This window comes from Physeter macrocephalus, chromosome 2 (genome assembly GCF_002837175.3).
Source record: "Physeter macrocephalus isolate SW-GA chromosome 2, ASM283717v5, whole genome shotgun sequence".
NCBI lineage: Eukaryota > Metazoa > Chordata > Mammalia > Artiodactyla > Physeteridae > Physeter > Physeter macrocephalus.
This window is the reverse complement of record NC_041215.1, coordinates 47,584,454-47,607,186: the sequence shown is the minus strand read 5'-3', so window position 1 is coordinate 47,607,186 and position 22,733 is coordinate 47,584,454. Positions and strand designations below refer to the sequence as shown.

The window sequence follows — 22,733 nt, the reverse complement described above, 5'->3', positions numbered from 1 at the left end:
GAGTCTTACTACATATATTCATTCTGCCTGAGGGGGAGCTAGTCCATAAAGTATATTCTGTTGCTATGGGAAAAACTGTAGTACTGAGACCTTCATTGAATATGCAAATGGGAATCCATTGAATGTACGGTAAAAGGGTGTGACCTGTAATTATATTTTAGCAACACACATACCACTTAGCTTTAGGGAAGAAGCTTCTCTTATGCAAATGAGTTGTCTAGAGTTTTATTATTTGTTAATTTTTTCATTAAGATAAAAAAAACTTTGGATTGTGACCAGATGATTTTCTTATATTTATCTTTGGAAATATTTAAGCCAGCTAGATAAAGAGTTTGGCACTCCAAACTATGGCTACCTATTCAACCTGCAATCAATGCACAGGGATAAATCTCTGTGAAACATTGAATTTGCTATCCTGTTAATGGATCCTGAAATATATATAAATACAGCACAACTTTTGATGTTTCATTCAAATCATTTGTCCAGACCTTGCTGCATTCTTAAAATCCATAATATATCAAGTTTATCTATGCACCCAGAGTATTAGATCTTGATTTACATAGATAATATGTTCAGAAAAAATTATATTTCAAATTAGCAATATAAATGAGTTCTCATATGAATTCAACTTGACATATAGCCATGTAGTTTATTGTCTTATAGCATCTAATAATTAATAATAATATAATAGCTAATTAAGTCAATTACAAAGCATTTTTCACTTTTAAAAATGTGGTTTTATAAAACATTGTTTGGTATTATACACTGTAGAACCTCATTATCTCCACACAAATGTTAATTTGTGAAACAAATCCCAGTGGGTAACTCATAGATTTATTCATTGTCGGTTTACTTACAGTTAAGCTTTGGCAAACTCCTCTGTGGACACTATATAACTAGGGTTTGGGGCAGCCTTAATTAAACTTTATAAGTTTGTGACAGTTGTATAGAACTATAATAATTGAACAAAGGAGATGTTACCAGTTAATTAAAGGAACACATCTGAGAAGCATAATTAAAATTTTACATGTAGGAATGAATTTTGCCTGATTCCTTAAGGTTTTTTGTAATAAAGAAAACTGAAAACTAGATATATGAGCTGTCTCCATATAAGAAGGTACTACAAAATGAAATAGCTTGACATTGATTATATCAACAAGGATCCATGTAGCTAATTTCTGTGACCTGCTCATAGGAGGATACATTTAAGATAAAGTTTGCATTGGCAAAGCAATGGAAAATAGAATAAAGCATTGAATTATTCAGTCATTTTATATAGAAAATAGAGTATAATTTATGGAATTATTTTTTCATCACAGATATAATGGATATTTATGTAATTATATGTACAATTAATCTTCACTTTTATGAATATTTATTCTCTAAGATATGTTCATTCTGTGTGGTATTTTCCATACTCTTATAGGTCTGTTATTTAGACTTTTAATGTTTCTATCAAAATGAATCAGGGTTTTCTACACAATTGATTTAGAGGAATGGAGCAAGAAATTTTGTAAATTTGGGAAAATATTCTCAAATACTCCCACTCAAGGTTTGGAATTATGCATAAAGGAAGGCAATTCTAATTTGGGAAGTTTGAATATATGTAAAACTGGCTAGGTGAAGAGATGATGGTGCAATTTTTTATAGTAAGCAATTCATTTGTATTGAATTATTTAAATGAATTCAACAAGAAGACAGCAGAAACTCTCTTGTGTTGCCCTCTGTCACCACATCTGTGTATTTTGTCAGTGAAAGATTTTATTCCCAGAAATGAAGCCAGAGGAAAGAGGGCTCCCTTGAGGAAAGAACAAAATCAAAATCTTCTCACTGCAATGGAAAGGGCCCTTATAATAGCCAAGTAGATGGAGATAATTTTCTATCTCATTTATTAAGATCTTTCTGTCCAGGCCACTGCCCCAAATATGATGGTAGCATATGTGACTGCCATCAGTTATGATCAAATATGACTGCCCTAAAAATGTTTGCTCAAAGGCAAGTTAAGCTAGGAAATTTGGGGCAACTTTGAAACAGCATGAAACAGATGATGAAACATATATACTGATGTCTCTCAAGTCACATATGTATCTGGGCTGTAAAGTACACAGTCACCTAATTAATATCTTGATAAAGGGTGAACATACATTTAAACAGTCCCTCTTTGTTTTTCTTTCACTTTATATTTAAATGAGGGCTGTTTTTAATTTAAATTAAGCTTGATGTCTTAGCTCCCTTAACATAGATATTGATTATATTTAGAAAGTGGTAAAAGCTGGGTATTTGGTCCTATTTGCTTTTTAAGAATCCAAGAGAATAAGTTGAAAATATAAAATTGAAAACATAAAATAGTGCATATAGTTTAACAAATAAGCGACATAGGAATATGTACCTATGACAAATCAATGGAAAAAAAACAAAAAAACATAAGGAGCAAGTGGCAGAACATGCACATATATGAACACAAACATATATAAAAGCAGAGAAAAGAGGGAAAAGAGGGAGGAGGATCCCAGTCAGACATAGGTGAAACCAGCATTGTTAAATCAGTACCAGAAGAAAATGTTCATGGTACAAGCCTTGCAGCAAGCAATTTTGAATTACTCAGCAAGAGTTGCAGGGCAGAAATAGACACACATGTAGAGAACAAACGTATGGACCCCAAAGCAGGGAAAGCGGCAGGGGGGTTGTGGTGGTAGGATGAATTGGGAGATTGGGATTGACATGTATACACTAATATGTATGAAATGGATAACTAATAAGAACCTGCTGTATAAAAAAATAAATTAAATTCAAAAATTAAACAAAAAACAAAACAAACAAAAGAGTTTCAATGTCCTTTAACTAAATAATGTCACTTTTAGAAATATATTCCAAAGGTTACATAATATTAAAAAGTAAAATATTTAGAAGTGAAAATGTTCAATGTACTATTGTTCATAATATAGAATTGGAGATAAAAACCTAAATTCAAGCAGTTAATATATAAAATATAGCATATCTAAAAGATGAATGTTATACAATAAAACTATAATTGTAAACTATATAATAATAGAGAAAAATATTCACATTTTATTTTAAAGTTAAAAAGCACAAGAAAAACCTGCTTGTATACTATGAGCCCAATATGGAAAAATTGCATATGTAATAGGTCCTTCATTATACTTCTGTATTTTCTAAATGTTCCACCATGCTTTATTTTTAGAATCAGAAATTAAAATAACACTACTTATTATCATTGTCAGGATCATGGTAATTAATATATATTGGACTGCTTACTAAGTGCCAGGCACTGTTCTTGGCCCTTGAATCTTCATAACAAACCTATGAGAGAAAGAAAGTAAGATTCCCTCTAATCGTGCTGCTGGCTTCATGAGTCATAGTTACTGATTCATTTGGACCATATGGTGAGAGCAGTACTGAACTATTTAGTCTTATAGCTCTCTAGGCTAATGTCAGAAGGCTTGAGTTGGCTTACTTGTATTCACAGAAAAGACAAAAATGTTTCAGTCTCATTTCCACAATGTTGGCTAAAAGTGAACGTTCCATAAGCATAAATAGATTGTGACCTATAATTTGAAACGTGTCAGAATATATTAAGTAGTACCTGGGGGGGAGCTGGATAAAGCCCACGCTTCTTTATTTTCTTTGTCAGGCTTTGCTGAATAGTTCTCTGTAATCTTTGTAATACTTAAGACTACCCAACAGCTATAGTCAACTTGCTAAAATTATGTATAAACGGGCACTCACTTTTAGTCCAGGAAAACATTATATTAAGTGGAAAAGTAGAATGTCAAATCTCTTTATCAAAAAGACTAGCAATTTTTTTAAAGCATTCAAAACTTTTATTACTTGAATCTAAGTCAGAAGTGAAGACAGATTTCACCAAGGAGAGTAGTCTTGGGGGTTAGAGGTCAGGAGACAGGCTTTCTGATTGCAATCCAGTAAGTAACTGAATGATGCTATGATGATTTGTCTCTTGGCTTATTATTTTATTCTGTAGGAAGGAACAAGAATGTAGCTTTTGTCCAAATAGTAAAGACGTTTTGACTAAAGATGTATGTAACTTTTATATAGCATTTTCAGAGAAGAACATTAAATGTAAATGTGTAAATATATGCCCTGCAGTTTAAATGTCAATTAAATGCTTTTATTACTTAGACTCAATGTGTGTGTCAGACTATTTGAACTAAACAATGACTGAATGTATAGAAAACTAGTTAGGTATAAAATGTTATAACCAGGGACAAAAATTTACAAGCACAAGACCAAGTTAAACAAGGTAAGCAGCATGGCTCACATAGAAAAATGAGTATGAATTCAAATAAATTGCTTAAAAAGAGAACCAATCAATAATGTTCACTAGCAGATACCTACCACTCAGAATAATAAGTATAGTCATGGTCTCCTAAGAAATTCACATGTAATTACTTTTACTAGCATTCTTTCATCACAATCAACCACATTTTTTTCTTAAATTTATTTTTTTAATTTTATTTTTTATTGAAGTATAGTTAATTTACAATGTTATGTTAGTTTCAGGTGTACAACAAAGTGATTCAGTTATATATATATTCTTTTTCGATTCTTTTCCCTTAAAAGTTACTACAAAATACTGAGTAAACCATACATCTTCAGGTGTTGTGTTTAGATAGAAAAAAGAGTTATAATTTATTTGTGCATTATTGAGCAGAGAGGTTATTTTGCCTACTAAAATCATACAATGTCAATTAAATCAAACTGATGAGTAGCATTTTTATAATCAGCTTAAAAACTGTTTATTAAATAAATCTAGCTTTTAAAGACACACAGTTTTTAGGGCTTCCCTGGTGGCGCAGTTGTTGCGCGTCCACCTGCCGATGCAGGGGAACCGGGTTCGCGCCCCGGTCTGGGAGGATCCCGCATGCCGCGGAGCGGCTGGGCCCGTGAGCCATGGCCGCTGAGCCTGCGCATCCGGAGCCTGTGCTCCGCAACGGGAGAGGCCACAGCAGAGGGAGGCCCGCATACCACAAAATAAATAAATAAATAAAGACACAGTTTTAAATCAAGTTATTGAAAAATGCCAGCAACATACACCTTAATAATATTCAAATGAAAATATATGCTTTTGAGAAACATATTGATTGATATATTACTTGACTAAAAGCTACTCAGCAAATTTTACTCTAAAATTATTAGCAACTATGCAGTAATTCAATAATTATAACATTTTGAAAATTTTACAAACATAATTATTGTCATATTATAGTGACTACTATAATTGAATTCTCAATTCAAATGCCAAGGATTCTAATAACTTCCTTAATTATATTATTTTATTTAATTTGAAACACTCTATGTGGCATTTTTTAGATGTAAGCTAGCATGATTAAGTAAGAAAACTAACATCTGAGAACATAGATTGTGTCAAAGTCAGTTCTCTAAGACATTGTCTATTATCACTGAAAATCATCAGTGTTGTCTGCCCATATCAGAGAAATTTCTGTGAGTATATAACTAAAGATAGCATATAGTTAAAGATTCATTTATCTAGATGTAAATTGTAACCACGTCACATAAATTCAATGCTCATTTAACAGGGACTAGTGATAAATCTTTATGATATCCATATAATTACTTATATAATAGAAAAGATTTCATTGTTATGTATATTAAAATATACTGTTTTGAACTGATATATATAGATTACTTACAGTCATGTTTTGTTCAAAAGAATGAAAATGGAAAAAATGTGCATCAGGATTCCATATGGAGTTTCTTAACAAAGGCAAATGTACTCAGTGAAGTTTAAATAACAACCAAAATTGAGGATTTGTTTAATAGCAATACTAAGAGTAATAATAATGCCAATGCTACTATTACTAATAAACCTACAATTATTGAGTACTTGCTATGTGGCAGGCATTGTGACAAGTGTTTTACCAGCACATGGCAGGCATTGCTATAACCATTTTGCAGAATAAGATCCAGTGAGGATGTCTAAGTTTTCCAAAGCCACACAATTAATAAATGTCTAACCAGGTTTCTTTCTCAGGTCTTCCTGATTTAAATTTAAAAAAAAAACAAGTAATTTAACTTTATACCAAATTTATTTAATTACTATTAAATATTCTTATGAAATATTTTAGAATCAACCATTTTTACTGAGACCGTGATTTTTGGTATATAAGGGCCATGCAAGAACAATGAAGTTTAGAGAACTCTATGAGATTCCAAGGCATTTCCATTTTTTCTTATGAGCATTATAATCTTCAGTTGTGCTAATGGATATTACTAATATTTATCATTGACTATAGATGGTTAGTGATTGTAGTTATGTATTTACCATGTCTGACATCGGCTATTACTGGTTACCTCGTTAAATTTCAAGAGTTTATTATTAATTTATGTTGTATGAAAATTTTCTGCAACAGTTTATATGAGATAAGCTTCCATTTATCTATAAACAGAAGTAATATATAACTACATTAACCTCCATTTATTATATGCATACATCTAGCAAGGCACTTTGTTAACGTGTAGTGTGGAACTTAATAGGGCACTGGGAGAGCCTTCGGTCTAGTGAAATCATGTGTGCTACTGAGGACAATGTTTATGAGAGGAATTTTCTCTCATAAAGAGAATGAGCCCAGAGTCAAAAAATCGACACCGAGACATTCATGTAGAGAGATCATTACTGAAGCCATGAAATTGGATAATATCACCAGAAAGAGATAGAAAGAGAACATAAAGGCAATTATAAAAGAGCAGTCAGAGAAAAGGATAGGGACATCAACAATGCTAGTGTCTTAGAAGCCAAGTGGAGATAAAATTTTCAAGTGTAGATATTAATAAATGTAAAATTATGGAGAAAATTTGAAGAGGATGATGATTGAGGAGAAATCAGTAGATTTAGGGATTAAGAGATTAGAGGTAGGCAAGAGTACACAAATATACAGTAAAGACAACACCAACATTAACTTCTCCATTCCTAATCCTTTCTCGGGAATCAGAGTTGATTTGTAGGAGCAGTACTTACATGTTGAGAGATCTGGCCTGTCTTCAGAGGGAACAAAGAGAAGCAACAGATTGACCCATTATTTTGTATATTAAAAAATAAAAACTACAAACCCAGTGAAGGATTGGAATGTGACTTTATGATCGAGGATCTTACTTTGTCATATATTGGTAGAATTGGAAGCAGTAAGTGTAGCTTTCTTTCGAAAAAAGCTCGAGAATGTACCAAAATTTGAAGTTATACAAGTAGATAGATGTGGCAAATATTAGGTTTGTTTTCATTTGTGTTGTGTGTGTGTGTTCTTTCTTTTAATGTGTAGGATTTAGCATATTTAGAAGATAAAGAAGACAGAAGGACCCATCCTTCAAAGTTTAAAAATGTTGGAGTTTGAGATGAAGTTTGTGGGGAATACCTGTTCTATCCCAGCACTGCCACATAAACAAATTCAAATTTAATTGTATCTTAAATAAATAATGGAGATAAAGTGTGTAATTTAAGAAAATTTTCAGAATGATTTTTGTAGAATGTTACAGTGCCTTTGTAGACAGGGTCACAGAGTAAGTCATACCTGTAAGTGGTGAATCTCAGTAGGAATAACAATAATATTGAGAGCTAAAATGTAACTGATTGCTTTCTATGTGCCTGGCACAGTTAGAAATGTTTCTCATTTATTCTATTTGATTCTACACAACAACCCCATGAAGTAGGTACTATTATTATCCCCATTTTTACACATGAGGAAATAAACAGAGAGCTGATATTTGCCCATGGTCCCACACCAGTAATTGGCACAGGTAGTCTATGAATCCAGGCAGTCTGACAACCTACACTGTTAAAGTCTTAGCTAAGAATGCTATAGGAACTAGACTGATTAGAGCCAGCAAACTCCTTCCCCTTCTTCCTCAGGTCAATTGATGCTCTTTCTGATTGAGCTACCTTTAAAGGCTGTCAACTCCCCAGCTCCCTGGATGCATCACTGCTATAAATCCATACCTTAGTCATTGTAACAGTGCTGTTTCCTTTTCAAATGTCAAAATCAAATTCAGCTACCTAAAAAATCTTTATAAAATGAATCCAGTGCAACGTGTTAGGGTGCACCCAGAGAGATTCTTGAAAATATTAGCTGGAACCCACTATAGAATTCTGCAGCTGATGGTTCATTTCCCATCAGCAAACAAAAGATCTGCTGTGTCACCACACTGTTTCAAGTTAGATAATATTCTCCTGAATATGAAGATTTATACTTATCAAAAATAAATCTCTTCAAAGGAAGAGAAAGAGGAGCTTTCTGAAAGTAATTCAGCTGGAATCTAAATGATGAGAGGCATATTCTAGCTGGGGGACAACCTGGTTACTCTGCCCTAGTTTCAAAACAGCTGTAGATGAGATGAAAGCATGGTGTCCTTTCTCTGAGCAACTGGAACAGAGGAATTTTCAAGTGCCTTAGCAGGTTGGGTTTATTTCTTTTAAACTTCTATCATTTTACTTTTTTCACTCCTAGTTTTTTAAACAAAAAGAAAAACACCTAGAAATTAAGGTAGAAAAACTTAAATCTACAATGTATATGTTGTATGGCACTTTTTCTGATTGTTCTAATGCATTTTGATTTCCCCTTATACTTTCGGCTCTGTTTGTTTCACATTTAGCTCCTGTTAATTTGTGTTCCTGATTGTATGTTCTATTTCTCTGTAAGTTGTTCACTGGTTCTCGTTGATGTATATGTAATACTTCTTTTATTCAGGGCTTTCATTTTCCTTAGTGACTATGTTCTAACAATTATCTATCCTCTTCATCTTCTACCATTATTCTCGTTTGTGTCTATTTGTATGTAAGCAACAGCTAGAAAACTCACTACTTTTATAAGAAAAATACTTGGCTAAAAGTTTTAAAGCTGTTTTCTGGCAATAAAAAAATATGAGGTTATTTTATACACATTACAGCTTTTTTTTTTTTTTTTTTTTTTTGGTGGTATGCGGGCCTCCCTCTGCTGTGGCCTCTCCCGTTGCGGAGCACAGGCTCCGGACGCGCAGGCCCAGCGGCCATGGCTCACGGGCCCAGCCGCTCCGCGGCATGCGGGATCCTCCCAGACCGGGGCGCGAACCGGGTTCCCCTGCATCGGCAGGCGGACGCGCAACCACTGCGCCACCAGGGAAGCCCACATTACAGCTTTTAAAGTGTGTAAATTTTACCTTGTTTCTTAACCTATTAATAGGCATTTATCTGCCACCAAACTAAAAACACGTATAAAGAAGTTTTAAAGCAATAGTACCCACTGTAAAAATGTATATAACTTTCTTCCTTGAGAAGCAATAGCTTCTAGCATTTGTGTGTGGAGAACTTTCAAAGTAAACTAAATAAATAAATTGTGGAGCTCAATTTTTTCATTTTCTTGGAAATGCAGGTGGATTTTATTTGGAGATGTTTTATTCACTTAAGAATGCTTTTCAAAAAATATATATGTATAGAATTGTCCTTCAAAGTAGAATGTAGAATCTATGGCAACAGAAAAAAAACTTTTATCACTTTTACACTTCCAGTTTTAAGCCTTACACTTAATGCATTTTTCTGACCATTCTAATTATGTTACATGTCTACAGTGGTGAGAGAGGAGATGGTTGGATATTCTCTGATACTAGACAACTAAATGACATTTTCTGAGTCCTAGTTAATTGAGATCAATAACTGAATTTCTTTTTTATTCCCTTTCATGTTATTAGTTTATATTTGTACAACCTCTAAACTTTATTCTGCCCCCATTGCAAATGGTAGCCATTCATTTTGCTTTGTTTTCCTTCACTTCTCCTGCAGAGCTAATTCTAGACTCCATTTTCCACTCAGTTCTTGACAGTCCAGGCAGTTAGAGAGACTCATTCTTGATATAACAGTTAACTGTGTTATGTTCAAAACACCTTAAAGGATTGTTCACCTTTCATTGTGATGTTAGTTCCCACAGAACAAATAAAATATCCAAGGATGATCTGTCAGATTGGCTATTGTGTGCTATTAACATTAAATTTCTTAAATCATCTTTAGACTACAAGTGACAGTCCTTCACCATGAATAAAAATATAAAATAAAATAAAATAGGATTCAGTAAGTGCTTATATACTAAATGCAATATGTGTATTTATATCAAATAAAATAACTAATATTCATAAATCTTATTACAGATGACATGTCCACTTTAAGCTTATTAAAATATTTATTTATAATAAGCCTAAGCTCATGTTTTATGTAGATACAGCAGTGATTGGTACCTGCTGATTGAACACTGGGAAATATGATTGTCTCCATTTCATATTCTAATGGCCAACACAATCTGCATTACCACATGAATAGAACAAAAATAATTGAAAAGCAAAATGGACATGAAAACAGAAATACAAAGAATAACACAAACACTTTAAAGCATAAAATGTATGTATGCATGTATAATTGTTCATGAAATGAGCTCTGATTATTTTACCTGATGTGAACCTGAGCGATCTTCTAACCCAGGCTTCGTTGAAACATGGGGAAGCTGAGACACAGAGAGGTCATGTTACTGTGTAAAGTCACAGATTAAGTAGTGGACAGACTTTGCCCCAAATACTGACTTCTTGATTCTTACCTAGTGAAGATTCCATATAAGTAAACAATTTTGCCAACTAATTGCCTTTTCATTACCTTTTTTTCCCAATAGGGAGACCCACCTGCAGCTGTGCACTAGGGTTCACTGGACCAAACTGTGGCAAGACAGTCTGTGAGGACTTTTGTCAAAATGGAGGGACCTGCAGTGTTACTGCTGGGAACCAGCCTTACTGCGACTGCCAGCCTGAACACACTGGAGACAGATGTCAGTACTGTAAGTGAAAGCAACACCCACAAGACAGTCTGACAGCAGGCTGTGAGCTGTACATTAAGTAATCTTATCACCTAGATCTACACTCCCTCCATTACCTCAATTTCAGCCACGCCCTATTTTTCAAGTCCACCCCGTCACCCCAAATCTAACAATTCTTTACATTGTTCCTCATCCATCTCTTATTTTAAAGATTCTGTTTTTTCCTTTCCCAGCTTAGATTCCATGGTCCATCATTGCAGTCATTCCCTTGTATACACCCTTAACAATCTTGCTCCCTCTCCCCTCTCTTGTACTTTTCTAGAAAACCATAGCCATGATTAAATCCAGTTCTTCATCTGTCCTGAACTGGCACCCCACTGCTGAATGCAACTGAAAAAAAAAAAAAATAGACTGGTCTAACTTGAGGTTTTATCACTAATCTCATATGGGAACTTACTATGGTTTCCACTGTATGTCATTAATCCATTAACCCTCCTAGATGTCTGTGTCACATCTTCTCCTCTCCCCCCAAACCTCCAATACCTGTGCCCCAACTTTATTCTCAGCTTAGGAAACTTGCTTCCTATGTCATTAATAAAAAAAGAAGCTGTCTAAAGAAAACTGCCACAAGCTCCCACCACCAGATCCCTCAAATTACTTCGCCCTACACCACATCCTCTGTCTTCCTTCTTATGACTAGGGACCCATGCGATGTCTGTTCAGATGCAGCTTCAAGTCCAAGTCCCCTTTGTCCCTCAAAGCCAATCACTCCCCATGGCGTCTATTGCCACTGCCCTGTTGTAGAATCACACTGCAGGGAAGGTGAGGCCTACATGGACTCTGTATTATGTGGGGTGTGGGCCGTGGTAGAGCAGCCACTGTCAGAGTTCTGGGTGGCTTCTGATGCACTGCTTGAGTAATTGCCAACGATGGCCATGGCTGCCCCACCCGGGCTCCACCCTGGGACCTGTCACCTCCATGTCCCATAGTTGAGTTTTGCTCCCCACTTGTGGCAGCCCCAGATTGAATGCTGCACTGTGACATGCAGCAAGCAGGGCTGGAGCATTTGCTCAGCTTGGGCTGGGCATGCACAGAGGTGGTAAGAAAGCTAGCCAGGAGGTTTCAATCTGCCCTTTCTGCTCTGCCTTGGGGGTAAGCCGATACGCATGCTCTCCTCAAAAGCAGCGGTTCCTACAACCTGTTAGTCCCAGTCGTCCTCCAACTTACCAAGGGGGCTTATCTCCCCTGTGGAGGACTCAAGCACTAAGCACCCAGTCCATGGCTCTCACAGCTCACTCCTCTAAAACACCCACCCCTTGATCTCCATACGACTCTGCACATTAGAATGGGCTCAACAGCTTTTATAAAATACAGTTTACCAAGTTATCTCCAAAGACTTTGATCCTGTTAGCGTGAAACAGGACATCTATAATATTTAAAGTTTTCCAGGTATTTCATATATATGACTAAGATTGAGACCCACTGCCTAGGTGATTTCAACTAATTGCATGGCTTTTAATACCATCCAAATATGAATGATTCCAAATTTATATTTCTAGCTGAACTAGCTGTTGCCTGAATCCCAGGTGTTTATACCTAAATGTCTATTTGACAGCTTGACTTGGCTCTAAATTAACCTGATTTTCTCATCCAAAAATTTGTCTACCATAGTTTTCCCTGTGTTTGTAAAGGGAAATACTCATTGCTCAGGTCCAAAAATATTGGAGTCACTTTTGACGCCTCTCTTTCTTTTATACCCCACCTTTATTCTCACATTTACCTTTAAAACATACCCAGAATCTGAATGCTTCTCATCACCTCTATTCTCACTACCCTTATGGAAGCTACCAGTATCTCTTACCTGGATTATTACTAATTTATCTCCATGCTTCCTCTCTGCACCCTCTGTATTTATTCTCAAAACAGCAGCCACAGTTTTGTTTTATTCCCCCAAAAAACTGATTTTCGATCTCAGTCACATTTACTGAGATCTTTCTACATCTAGGCACTCTTGTAATTACTTCTTTTTTTTTTATAAATTCTATTAATCCATTTAATCCTATGAATAAAGTAGCTATTATTTTTATTCTCATTTTACAGAGGAGGCTACTAGGGAGGCATAAATAGCCTCCTGAAGATCGATCACACAGTTAGTAATTGGGAGAGCCAAGATTTAAGCTCATACAATCCAACCCCAGGGTCCACACCCTTAAAAATTACTTAACATTGTGGTCCCCAGATTATTTGATATCTTTGAGGACCTCACAGAGAGTAGCCTAGGTCTCTGGTCATTGTAGAAAGTACATGGAACAACATAGAATCAAACTATATATACTGATTTATTTGAGAATCAAAAATAATATTAAATATTTTCTCTCTGATATTATAGCAGGAGACCACTTCTGCAGCAAAGAGATACAGTTTTTTTTAAAAAATCTTTATTTGAGTATAATTGCTTTACATTGTTGTGTTAGTTGCTGCTGTATAACAAAGCAAATCAACCATATGCATACACATGTCCCCATATCCCCTCCCTCTTGAGCCTCCCTCCCACCCTCCCTATCCCACCCCTCTAGGTGGTCCCAAAACACCGAGCTGATCTCCCTGTGCTATGTGGCTGCTTCCCACTGGCTATCTATTTTACATTTGGTGTTTCCTTTCCTATATATATTCTCCTCCATTCTCTCTCCATATTAGGGCAGCCTCTTTTCAAGATATATAGATGCCACTACCCTAATCCAATGCCCTTTTCACATTGTTCACCCAATTTATCTCTTAAGTGATATGCATCACAGACCAACAGAGTTTATCTGGCAAATACAGTCCAGTTATATGTGTGTATCCTCCTCACATGTTGCTTGCATCCTGTCATCTCCCGCCTCTCAACATAGCATAATAGTCCAGCACAACTCCCATCTACTGACTTGTAGGGTTTTTTTTTTCTTTTCAGCTCCACATTTCCCACCACACTGAGTGATGTCCAAGCAAATCAGGGCAATGCCAACCATGATGCTGCATAACACAGACCCTACTTACTATCCAAACTATTTTTTCACTCTCTCCTTTATTCTAGTAAAACCACACTGATCATGCTTCTCCAAAGGTCAACTTCCTTGGCATTGTGACTTTCTCATGCTATTCTCTCCCTTTGAAATGCACTTTCTTCATATTTCTCCTCACCCTCATCTCTCAGTGCCAAATCCTGTCTGTCTCTGTCCAGCTCAAAAATCATTTCCTTTTTGAAGTTGTTCATAACCACCCTCAGTTTGAATTAATCTCTCTGTCTTCTAAATTTTCAAGTCACTGCTTCTTTATTTCTTTTTAGCTCTATTCACTTTTACCTAGTGTTATTAGTTGTGTATATTCCTTCTATTTGTCTGGAATGACCTCTTTGAGACCACACCCAACAGTGGCATTGGTCAAATAAACAAATGAACAAATACATAATCATAGATAAGTAAATGAAAGCAGTTTGGAGGCAAGTTTATAAAAGAATAATCAGTGTAATGCACAAAAGCTACATTTAATTAGGGTACAATCATATGGTATTTTTGTGTGGAGCTGTTTCTTAGTTCCCAATTGGTCCATCATCATGGTACACCAGCCTTTTTGTTTGTTTGTTTAAGGTGAAGCATCACCATATTTGATTTTTTTTAAGTAAGTCAAAAAAAAAATACTATGTGGCCATCATTATAATGATTTGTATTCTTAAAAAGAATAAATTCAGTTGGCTTATATTTTAGTTAGCAACTTAATAGAATCAGTCTGAGGTAGCCTGATGCATTATAAAAGGCTGCATTATAATTTTATTATCACTATTAGCAATCATAGCACCTTTTACAACAAAGCACTTATTAAAATTAACCAATTAATCCTTAGGCAGAGGTGAAATAACTTGCTCAAGGTCCCAGAGAAGTAACAGTACAGTCAGAATTCGACCCCAGGAGTTGTTGATCAAAATATCAACAAACGTTGATACTGTTCTTTGGCAGCAAAATAAGTCTGTGGACAGTATCATTAAAATGATAAATCCAACAGCTGACAAAAGCATAATAAATTTAGGATCTGTTAGATGCGAGTCGGCACGGTTCAATGGACCTGGTGTTCTGTCAAAATTGTATCTTGCATATACAAAATCTTCTCTCTATAAATGAAGAAATGACAGAATGGTTCATTACAGTGCCTAATTAAAGGTCCATTAGTGGGAAGTAAAACATCAGTTCTTAGTTGTGTTGAGTAAAAACATTTCACAACACTAATGGCAATATAAAATCTGAGGTCTGAAAAGCAAATTAATTTTAACACCAGTGCCCAGGGAGGAGAGACAGTGATAAATAATGGCAAAAGTAAAATTAAGTATTCTTTTAGGCAAACAAATATAACTCCATTTCATGCAGTTCTGGAGCAAGGATTCCTAGTATACATCAACAAAATTATAAGTATGGCATTTTTCATTTAAATCTGGGTGTTCAGTATGAGGTCAACAATATCGGAGGTTATTTTTAATTAAACAGTAATGATATTAGGGCAAAAGAGCCAATGAGGACCAATTCAATCTGTGTCTAAAAGCCGGGTATTCAAATCAAATGGCAATCTGTTTGTCATCTCATTGATGTTTTCAAAGTCCTCTAGTGACCTGCTTGAGGAACCATTATAATGTCAATTTGAACTCAGTTTATTAGAAATATACCTGTATGGCTTGCTCCCACTGATTCCAGTAAGTACAGGCATTAAGTAAGATTAAGTTATAAGTTTATAAAATTTGGAGTATCTGACACTAATCCAAACATGTCATCTATTGTAACTGGTATTAGAGCCATAGTCTATCAAGTAACTTATAAAAGTTATGAACTATAGTTTTGAACCTAACATATGTGAAGACACAATGGGATTATTTTTACCATTTTCCTTCCAGAGCAATTTTATTCCATTAGTCAGTTGGTCAGTGAACATATTTTGGAGTTTACAATGAGCCTGTCCCTATGTTAGGCATGGAGGAAACAGTGGCATCAGAGGTATGTCCTGCCCTCAAAGGGCTTACAGTCTAATGTATGATTCTGAAAAGGAAACACATAATAATTTTAATGACCAGTTTAATGAAACACAAAGACCAGCTCCCAAGAAAGAACACAGAATTCAGCCAACAGAAAAGATTTCTTGAAGGAATTATCACCTAAGCTGAGACCAGAAGAAAGAAAAGCTAACCAGGTAAAGAGACAATGCATTGAGTGGAACAGCATTTGCAAAGGCCCAGGTAGGGAAAGCCTTTTGAAATTTAGTTTTTCTTTTTCTATTTGATTTTCTTAGGGGAGGGCTGGGCAAGAGAAATAACACTTACTGAACATACATAATGTGTTGGTCACAGAGATATGTGCTGTTATACATTATTTTATCTGATATATGAATATATGATATTATGACAAATGCTCATACAACCCTATGAGGTTAGTATTATTAGTCCAACTTTATGAATGCCGAAAAATGTGATGAAGTCATTCTCCCTAATCTGCAACATAGGAACCACAGTTTACATCCTTGCAGGTCTGACTCCACAAGGCTTCTGGTGTATTTTCCTGTCATTTAATAGCCTTCCCATTCTATTGCATCTTTTTAGACTCACTGTGAGAACACTCAAAGCTCAGGTGGCACAGTGGCTCAACCTGGTCTTTTCAAATTTCTACTCCATTGAAGAGAGGTTTTAATAATTATTTTAATCTTGACTTGATTCAGACTATGGCAGGCCTAAGCAGAAGAGACCAAAAGACTAATAATGACCAGGAAAATAGAATAGAATCTTTTCAGTTATTATGAAGGCCAATTAGAACTGACCTTTGAACTCCAAGAAAGGACCATGACTTAAAAGTGAAATTATAAATTAGGAGTAGCAATTGCCTAGATGTTGAAGTATTCAAGATTCTTAGAACATTCACACCTAGAGTATTAAAGTATTTTGGAGCCCTGTCCCCCGATTCTTTTTCTCTTGGTGAGAAGATAAGCATTGCCTTCATTCAGGCCTTCATCATCTCTTGCCTGGATTATTACAACACATTCCCTTATGTACCTTTTCTTGAACCTTGGAAACCTGTCCATTGTGTCCAAAATGTGCCCCTTTTAATTGATCATACCTCTTTTTCTTCACACATGGTATCCTGAATATCTGCCAAGCCTAATTCCCCAACTTTGTCTTCTTAACTTCCCTTTGCTGTAGGACGTTCAGCACTTCTCTTTGGCACTTTCACTCTGTATTAATGTCATCATTCATATTCTTGACTCTCTACCCCACTAGAATACAAAACAGGCCATGGTGTTTTGCATATCTTACAAATCTTGGGAGTTAAATCACTTCCTGGTCTTAGTAGATAATGTTAAGTATGTGAGTGAATGTAAACCAAGTAGCAGGATTCTGTTTCCAGCCTGCTAGGCTCAGTTTTTTTCTGTTCTCTGACAAGATCCCACTGAAAAGGCAGGGCCAAAGTTCTGGGCCACCTTTACTTACTAGTTCATTAAGAGCTACACTCCATGAGAAACTTTGTGCCTGTGTTTTAAGTTTGAAAAATATAGTGAAAAAATACAATTATGTTTGAATTAACATGTGTGAAGGAAAATAAATACATTTATTTTCTCACGTGAGCAGGACAGAGAATAGTGAGCTGAGGGTAAGATAATGTAATAACATTAATTTTTTTTAACTCTACATATTTTAGAAGAAATTGTCAGTTATAAAAATATTGTTGAAGACAATTTTGATCCCTTAGTAAAACTAGAATTACTAAAAACAGATTTTTACTATAATGTTGTGCCTTCATTTAAAGGAAATGTAAAAATAATAAGAGGGACAATATTCAGGAAAAATGTGGTAATATAAAAAATAATTTATTGGAAACTGAACTAAATCTAAGAAGATTTATGTCATATGTCAAAGTACATATTCTGATTATTAAAATTAATTTATTCAACCGATATATATTGAACATTTCTGGGTCTCATTTATTGTTCTAGGCATTAGAGATACATTGGTATAAAAGCTTTTTTGAAGATACTTGCCTACTTAATTTTTGGTAAATAAAAAAACCAAATGATATGTCTTTTCAGATTAAAAGCTGTGACTTAAGAGTTATATAGTCAAAAAATGATTAGTTGGAGATCAGAAATGGGTGTTATGCCATACTATTTAGAAGCATACTTATTTTATACAATTATATTTCAAATTCCAACAACATGTTTATAAAGTTAATTATGAATAAACTTTTATTTCTATGTCATGTAACTTACACCTTTAGTGTAATTATGTTTCAGTAATTAACTTTTAGTAATTACAGTTAATAATTTTGGTAAGTATAACTAAAAAAAATTAAGAATGCTTAATTACTTTTGCTGGCATTATAGCAGCAACTTTCTTCTATGCCAGCTTCATTTGATTTTGAGACAATTCTAATCTCACAATACTCTTGAAACAGTGCATCACCTGTTACCTTGCCAAGTTTAGATGACTTCTTTTTCTATTTTCATGCCACATTAGCCCTACCAACAGGTATTTGCTCTTCTTTTTCCAACTTAAGGAAGAGCGAATATACAAAGTAATATGAAGGACTACAAAAAACAGCCTTAAAACTGCCTAACTGAAGGTTGAAAATAACCTGCTACACAAATAATGGTTAGTAACTGTTTAAAGAGGCATTTGTATTGAAATAAACTGAACATGCCCAGTGAGAGCCCTCAAAAAAAAAAAAAAACAAAGTTTTGCATGAATAGAAACCACCTATTATTGTGATTCTGTTATACTTGGTGTTAAGTAAATTGAATGGATTCATAATTATCTACATACAGTGTTGGGTATGAGAAGACCATATAGTACATAAATCATGCACAGACAGACACACAGATTGAAAAAAAATTTTTACTTGGGGCTTACCTCAAACCAGGTAAACTGTTTCTAGTTAAATGCATCTGCTAACATCATTTTTAAAATAATTATATCAAATGTAAATTTAAGAGTAGTTTTAAAACATCATGCTTTATATCAGATTTGGAATGTCAGCTGACATGTTTTGAAAAAATGTCATGAGTCAGGAATCTTTAAATACTTTAAATATAAGACAATTAAATAAGATTCCTATCTTATAGTTAATTTGATAACCTTCATGTTTAAGTATTAAAGATTTCATCACTATAAACTGGTGTTGTTATTCTGTTTCAATCAAAGCATAGAACCTCTTTTGGTAATTGGAAATTAATATTCTGCAAGAAAAAGTTTGTACTTACATTGATTATTGATAAAAATGGCAAATATCAGTATGGCAAACATCACTGTTTCTCATGGTAAGAAAAAAAATATTCTCCAAATTTTAAGCTTAGAGCTTCTGAGTCCCGGAATGCAATAAACCAAAGAAAGGAGAGAAGGTTTATAATTTATCCTATGAATATGTAACTCATTAAATAAAGAAGAGCATAACTTTGCTTAAATCAAGACAGTACATTCATAATTTTATTTATTCAGTTTCATTCTCATGAATGCAAAAATATAATTTTCATAAAGTTTGATTTTAATAAATGGATATATACTAAGATCCATTGTTTTCTAACAAATGAAGTAACACTATAAAGAGCAAAGTAAAATAGAAAGGGGATCCCAGAGATAGCCAATAATTTCTCACAATATAGATGATTAATTATATGAAAATGAAATATTATTAGAAAAGCCCACTTATTGGGGATCACACTAAAGATTCAGATACATCATGAGTATAGGATACTCTGAAAGATAGTAAGTTACTTGTTCCAGAATAGTATTAGAAAATCAATCCAAAGTTCAAGTAGCTAAATTTGAATTTTTAGATCTGCATTACCATTTGAAGATCCATGACTAAAACTGTGGTAATAATAACCTAATTTTCAGTTTGATAAAATAATTTGTACTTTATTAGTTTTAAGAACTCAGAAGAAAATCTATATTGTAATGTACTGAGGGCAGGCTTTCCTTGCAAGTGAATGATATAATCAACAGAGTGCTGGAAACAAATTGGTGTGGATATGACCACATAATAAATGGCACCGTGTTTAACTGACCACTTGAAAACTCAGATCACTTTCATGAATCATTCTAGATCATGAATAACTGGAATTAAGCTAGAATTTTTCTACTCCAGATATCAATGCTCCTTAATTTGAAAGGTAGTATAGGCTCCTGATCCCTTTAAGAATCTCCTGTCAAACAAAACAAATACATAAAACAGTTTGCATATAATTTCAGTGGCTTTCTGGAACTTCATTGATTATACACTCTAAGCTCACTGGAATCTGTCAAGGTGGAATCCAGATTTGAGGATGAAATATTGGGGTTTAGAGGTGATAATATGGAATTAAAACATTCTTTCAGAATCATTTAAAATTATACAAAGTAGACAATTGTGGACTAACAAATAGTATTCTACAACTTTGGATTTTCAAATTATTTTCATTATCAAAGGGGAAACTCAGTTACATGATTTATAAAAACAATAATTATAATAATTTAACCATCTGCTTCTCAGAGTTGTGAATTTCAAGTTAGGTAATCTTTAAAGTTTCTTTTAAGATTTACAATTAAATGCAAATATTTATATTTTAATTTTAATAGATATTTTGAGTACCTATCATTTATAATATATAATGTGTACTCTAATATATATTTTAGGTAATATATATTCAGGTAATATATAATTTGGATAATACAAAATTAATTTATTAATGTCTTAGCATTCATGTTTATGGACCGAGATTTTTTTAAACATAAATTCTGTAATGATCCTTGAATTTAGAATGAAATTCTATATAGAGTTACATAAAGGAAATAGATCAGAGAGATCAATTTCTATTATTAAAGAAAATAGTCTCTTGAATAGGTGTACATTTTTTTCTCTAATTTTTTTTTTAAGTTTTATTTGTTTGAATTTTACTTTCTTTATACAGCAGGTTCTTATTAGTTATCTATTTTAAACTTATTAGTGTATACATGTCAATCCCAATCTCCCAATTCATCCCACCACCACCCCCACCCACCCGCGACTTTCCCCCCTTGGTGTCCGTACGTTTGTTCTCTACATCTGGGTCTCTATCTCTGCCTTGCAAACCGGTTCATCTGTACCATTTTTCTAGATTCCACATATATGTGTTAATATACGATACTTGTTTTTCTCTTTCTGACTTACTTCACTCTGTATAACAGCCTCTAAGTCCATCCATGTCTCTATAAATGACCCAATTTCGTTTCTTTTTATGGCTGAGTAATATTCCACTGTATATATGGACCACATCTTTTTTGTCCATTCGTCTATCAGTGGGCATTTAGGTTGCTTCCATGACCTGGCTATTGTACATACTGCTGCGATGAACATTGGAAAGCATGAGTCTTTTTGAATTATGTTTTCTCTGGGTATATACCAAGTAGTGGGTATTGCTGGGTCATATGATAATTCTATTTTTAGTTTTTTAAGGAACCTCCATACTGTTCACCACAGTGGCTGTTTCAATTTACATCCCCACCAACAGTGCAAGAGGGTTCCCTTTTCTCCACACCCTCTCCAGCAGTGGTTGTTTGTAGATTTTCTGATGATGCCCATTCTAACTAGTGTGAGGTGATACCTCATTGTAGCTTTGATTTGCATTTCTCTAATAATTAGTGATGTTGAGCAGCTTTTCATGTGCCCCTTGGCCATCTGACTGTCTTCTTGAAGAGATGTCTATTTAGGTCTTCAGACCATTTTTTGATTGGGTTGTTTGTTTTTTTAATATTGAGACGCATGAGCTGTTTATATATTTGGGAGATTAATCCTTTGTCCATTGATTTGTTTGAAAATATTTTCTCCTATTCTGAGGCTTGTCTTTTCCTCTTGTTTACATTCTCCTTTTAAGTTTCATTAGGTCCCATTTGTTTATTTTTGTTTTTATTTCCATTTCTGTAGGAGGTGGGTTTTCCATTTCTCTAGGAGGTGGGTCAAAAAGGATCTTGCTGTGATTTATGTCAGAGAGTGTTCTGCCTCTGTTTTCCTCTAAGAGTTTGATAGTGTGTGGCCTTACATTTAGGTCTTTAATCCATTTTGAGTTTATTTTTGTGTATGGTGTTAGGGAGTGTTCTAATTTCATTCTTTTACATGTAGCTGTCCAGTTTTCCCAGCACCACTTATTGAAGAGGCTGTCTCTTCTCCATTGTATACCTTGCCTCCTTTGTCATAGATTAGTTGACCAAAGTGCGTGGGTTTATCTCTGGGCTTTCTATCCTGTTCCGTTGATCTGTATTTCTGTTTTTGTGCCAGTACCATATTGTCTTGATTACTGTAGCTGTGTAGTATAGTCTGAAGTCAGGGTTTCTGATTCCTCCAGCTCCATTTCTTTCCCTCAAGATTGCTTTGTCTCTTTCGGGTCTTTTGTATCTCCATACAAATTTTAAGATTTTTTTTGTTCTAGTCCTGTAAAAAATGCCATTGGTAGTTTGATAGGGATTGCATTGAATCTGTAGATTGCTTTGGGTAGTATAGTCATTTTCACAATATTGATTCTTCCAATCCAAGAACATGGTATATCTCTCCATCTGTTTGTGTCACCTTTGAGTTGCTTCATCAGTGTCTTATAGTTTTCTGAGTACAGCTCTTTTACCTCCTTAGGTTGGTTTATTCCTAGGTATTTTATTCTTTCTGTTGTAGTGGTGAATGGGATTGTTTCCTTAATTTCTCTTTCTGATTTTCCGTTGTTAGTGTATAGGAATGCAAGAGATTTCTGTGCATTAATTTTGTATCCTGCAACATTACCAAATTCATTGATTAGCTCTAGTAGTTTTCTGGTGGCATCTTTAGGATTATCTATGTATAGTATCAGGTCATCTGCAAAACAGTGACAGTTCTAATTCTTCTTTCCAATTTGTATTCCTTTTATTTCTTTTTC

General features: G+C 34.4%; 1 protein-coding gene across 1 annotated transcript in view; it reads left to right on the top strand.

Annotated features, from left to right (window-relative positions):
• LRP1B (LDL receptor related protein 1B) overlaps positions 1-22,733 on the top strand; it is a 1,933,320-nt gene that overhangs the window by 1,852,927 nt on the left and 57,660 nt on the right. Inside the window, exon 84 of the mRNA XM_024122386.1 lies at positions 10,677-10,838. Within this exon, the coding sequence (XP_023978154.1) occupies positions 10,677-10,838 (162 nt within the window). The remainder of the gene's footprint in view (positions 1-10,676; positions 10,839-22,733) is intronic.